The sequence below is a fragment of the Chrysochloris asiatica genome, unplaced genomic scaffold (genome assembly GCF_000296735.1).
Source record: "Chrysochloris asiatica unplaced genomic scaffold, ChrAsi1.0 scaffold00058, whole genome shotgun sequence".
Classification (NCBI taxonomy): Eukaryota; Metazoa; Chordata; class Mammalia; order Afrosoricida; family Chrysochloridae; genus Chrysochloris; species Chrysochloris asiatica.
In genome coordinates, this window is record NW_006408576.1 from 13,153,217 (window position 1) to 13,157,113 (window position 3,897).

The 3,897-nt window shown below is 40.2% G+C and overlaps 1 protein-coding gene across 1 annotated transcript in view; it reads left to right on the plus strand.

Moving 5' to 3' along the window:
• RSAD2 (radical S-adenosyl methionine domain containing 2) overlaps nt 1-3,897 on the plus strand; it is a 29,043-nt gene that overhangs the window by 15,148 nt on the left and 9,998 nt on the right. The window contains exon 2 of the mRNA XM_006863976.1: nt 742-903. Within this exon, the coding sequence (XP_006864038.1) occupies nt 742-903 (162 nt within the window). The remainder of the gene's footprint in view (nt 1-741; nt 904-3,897) is intronic.

Consider the following 3,897-nt stretch of genomic DNA (forward strand, 5'->3'; position numbering starts at 1 on the left):
GATATAATCAAGATACAATCAAGATGTTCTCTCCTAATCCTATCAATCCTGGTACAATCAAGATAAACTTTCCCAAGATGGCAGCTCCTGGAACAGCTGAGTGTCTTGATCCAAAAATAATGGATTTCTGGATTCTCCTGCAATTTCCCCAGCTATAAACCCTCTGAACCTCCAAACATACCTTTATGTTTGTTACAGAGTTCCAACACCATCTCATGAGTCCTCTTGGCTCAGTATTCCATGTTGTTATTGACCAAGCTCCTCACTACACGTTTACCCAATCCACCATCTTGAAGGTGGAAGGCCTGGTAGTGTAGTTGTTAAAAATCTGCCTGCGAACCCCATGGTCAGCAGCTCAAATCCACCAGGCCCTCTGCATGAGAGAGATGATGCTTTCCGTTAAACAGCCTTGTGGCCCAGTATTCCTTGTTGTTGTTGTTGGAGCTCCTCACTACACATCTCGCTGGTGCTCAAAGTTCTCGCTGCTGCTCAAAGTTCTTGCTGCTGCTCGAAGTTTTCTGGTTAGGCCCTCAATTATATACATTATTATTTCCATAGGGTGGGATTGATGTGAACAGATGATAAGGAATATTTATTTAATTTTTTTTTTTTTTTACATTGAGAAAGTAACACTTTTTCATTAAAATAATAATAAATTTTCTTAAAGTGAAAAAATAATAATACATATTTGTAAAGTGAAAAAATAATCAGAAGGAAAAATGTACTGTTATCTTCTAACAGGTATGGAGAAGATAAACTTTTCAGGAGGAGAACCATTTATTCATGACCGTGGAGAATACCTAGGCAAACTGGTGAAATTCTGCAAAGTGGAGTTACAACTACCTAGTGTCAGCATTGTGAGCAATGGAAGCCTGATCCGGGAGCGGTGGTTCAAAAATTATGGTAAGTTACATTGATTGACATGTCATTTATTGCTGTGTTGCTACTATTTTTATTTTTTCTCTATTTCCTTCCATTCTGGGCCTTAGACCAATCCTGCTAGAGAAAGGAAGGGAAGATAAACAAATCTTACTTACTCTAATCTTTTAAGTTGTGCATAGAGTTATGACATTTTAGTTCTGAGGGACTCTAAGTAAAGAAGCATGGCAAGATAAGTAATAGGGAAAAAAAGTAAGCATAACTATTCTATCTATTCCATTTTGACAAATATTAATTATTTATAGCCTTAACCACTAGGGATAAAAATATCTAATTTTATAGTATTGCAAGTTCTGATCTTATTCTTATTTGCTGTTAATAGTCCATTAAAAAAAAAAAAGTATTTATGTGTTTCATTTAATAGTCTCTTATATCAATTATGTGATTGGACCAAGATAGAAGTTCTTTCTTTTGGCAGCACAGTTTTGAAGAATTTTAACTAAAATAACAATGTTGGGACTAATTTGAATGTCACAGTGTATGGACTGGCTACAATGGAGGAATTAAAGTGATTCCAAAGTTTAGCCAAGATTAAGAATCACTAGATTTTAAGACTGCTGACACTCCTTACAGCTGAGTATTACATAGAGTCTTGCAGGATAAGGCAATGGACTGTAAGTTTCATTTGAACTGCAAGGTGGCAGTTCAAACCCACCAGCACTCCTTGAAAACTCTATATACAGGGTAACTATGACTCAGAGTCAACTTATTGGAGCTTAACAACTATAACTATCAGTATTACATGCATCCAATGTTCATGGAATCTTTGATTGGCATATACAATTAAGTCCTTGGCTACTAACTGGCTGTTTGAGTGCACTCAGATATAGTAGAAGAAAAACTTGGTAATCTACTCCATCACCCACCCACCCTCACCCCCCCCCCAAAAAAAAAGAAAAAAAGCCATCTAAATCCTGTGGAGAGATACATACACCGCAGCAACCTCCTGATAACAGAGACTCAAGAAACTAAGTAAAGGACACACACACACACACACACACACACACAAAATCACACCTTTGGATCCCAGAACACTGTTGATTAAACAGAGTGAACACTGACTGAAAGGAGAGGTAAATCTGGTGACCTGCATCCTAGCACAGAGTAGCAAAGCTATCTTGGGACCCAGAATAAGGAACTCAGGAAAGAAACCTCGAAGAAAGCACAGCTATTGGCAAAGATTAAATAAAATGATAAAATGGGCAAGAGCACCCTTGGGGAGCAACCACATGAGCAGTACAGACTTATAACCAGGGAACGCTGGGGAAGTGCATGTAAATAAAATAGACTGAGTCATCTGAGCCTTAGTTATAGAGAAAGTGTAGGCAGGGATAACATAATCACAGAAGAGTAAAGGGAAGAAATGAGAGAAGGCAAAGACCCTCAATCCAGTGAGTGTAAGAGGGGAGGAATTAATGCACATGAATGCTTCCCTCCCACTATCCTAACCTCATGAGCAGCAATATCTGTATTCCTATGTGCTTACCCACTGTCACCCATCCCCTTGACCCTGGGAACAGTAGCATGCATGCTCTAGGATACTTGCCTTCCCACCTCGTACTGTTCCAAGTCAGTGAGTGTTCATGCCTGTATGCTTGCCCAGGCCCTAACCCACCTCCCATCTGGGTGAGCAGTGGTGACTGTGCACTCCAAGGTTCATCCTCCCACCTCCTACTTCCTCAGTATGGGGAACAGCAGCTGCTGTGAGCTCCCATGCACTCTTACTTCCACCACCTACTGCCCCAACCCAGCAAGCAGTGGCTATCCTGCATTCCTGCAAGTTTGCTAAGCCCCTGCCCACACTTCCACCAAACCACTCCCTGAGTACTCATCCTGTGCGCTCCTGTGCACTCATCCACCCATCTCTCTCTACACCAACCCAACAAGCAGTGGCAACAATACTTCCATAAGTCTACCAACGACCTCCACAACCAGGCTAGATGGAGATCATATTCCCACACTCCCCTATCTGCCACCCACCTCTCTCTGCCAACCCCGCAAGAAGTAGAAAGAGCTCCCACCATATACCCCTGATCACTAACCCAGAAAGTGCCTGAGAGTGTGCACTTGTACACTCTTATGTACACCACATTCCCCTGCTCACACACCTGGCTGGCAGAGTTGAATCCATTCCTACCTTCTCTGATTCCCCATCACACCTATCACACCCAATGTCCTGACCACTCAGTAAATGACATCACCTACTCCCATGCCACTAGACCAATGACAGATGAGAGACAGCATTCATTCAGCATGTCCTCAGCTGCCCTACATAAGCAGCCAGAGGTGTGTACTCACACTGCTAAGCACTGCTCCAAGCACCCAGAGAGATTTGGTGAACGATACAAAGCTGGCAGACTAGCTACCGGTGTAATACACCTGCTTTGCCCACTTGGATATAAAATAACAGAACAAAAAATGAGTACAGAGGAAAAAAAACATATAATCAATCAATAAGAATAATATCTCAATGTCTCAGTAAAAACAGAAAACATTAAATTATATCAAAAAGCATCATATGATGATTCAAATAAGTGGCTACAATAAATGGGGGAAATATCTTATTAAGGAATAAATGGTCTTATGAATATGCCAAGAGACATGTATAATTTCCACCAAGAAGTCAAGAAAGAGATCAAGGAAAACACACACAAACCAAGAAAAGTATTTAAAATAAATAAATAAACAAAACCAAGAAAAGCAGAAAAAACTCTAGAAAATTTTAGAAAAATAAATTCATGAACAAAATGATAAAATGAAAAGAAATTTATTAAACATACAAAAGCAGTAAGTTAAAATACATGTTAACAATACAATTTCAGAAATGGATAACTTAATGGCTAAGGAGCTCTGTTAGAGTTGTTGTTGTTGTTAAGTGCCATCGAGTCGGTTCCGACCCATAGCGACCCTGTACAGGGTTTCCGAGGGTGTAAATCTTTACGGGAGTAGAAAGCCTCA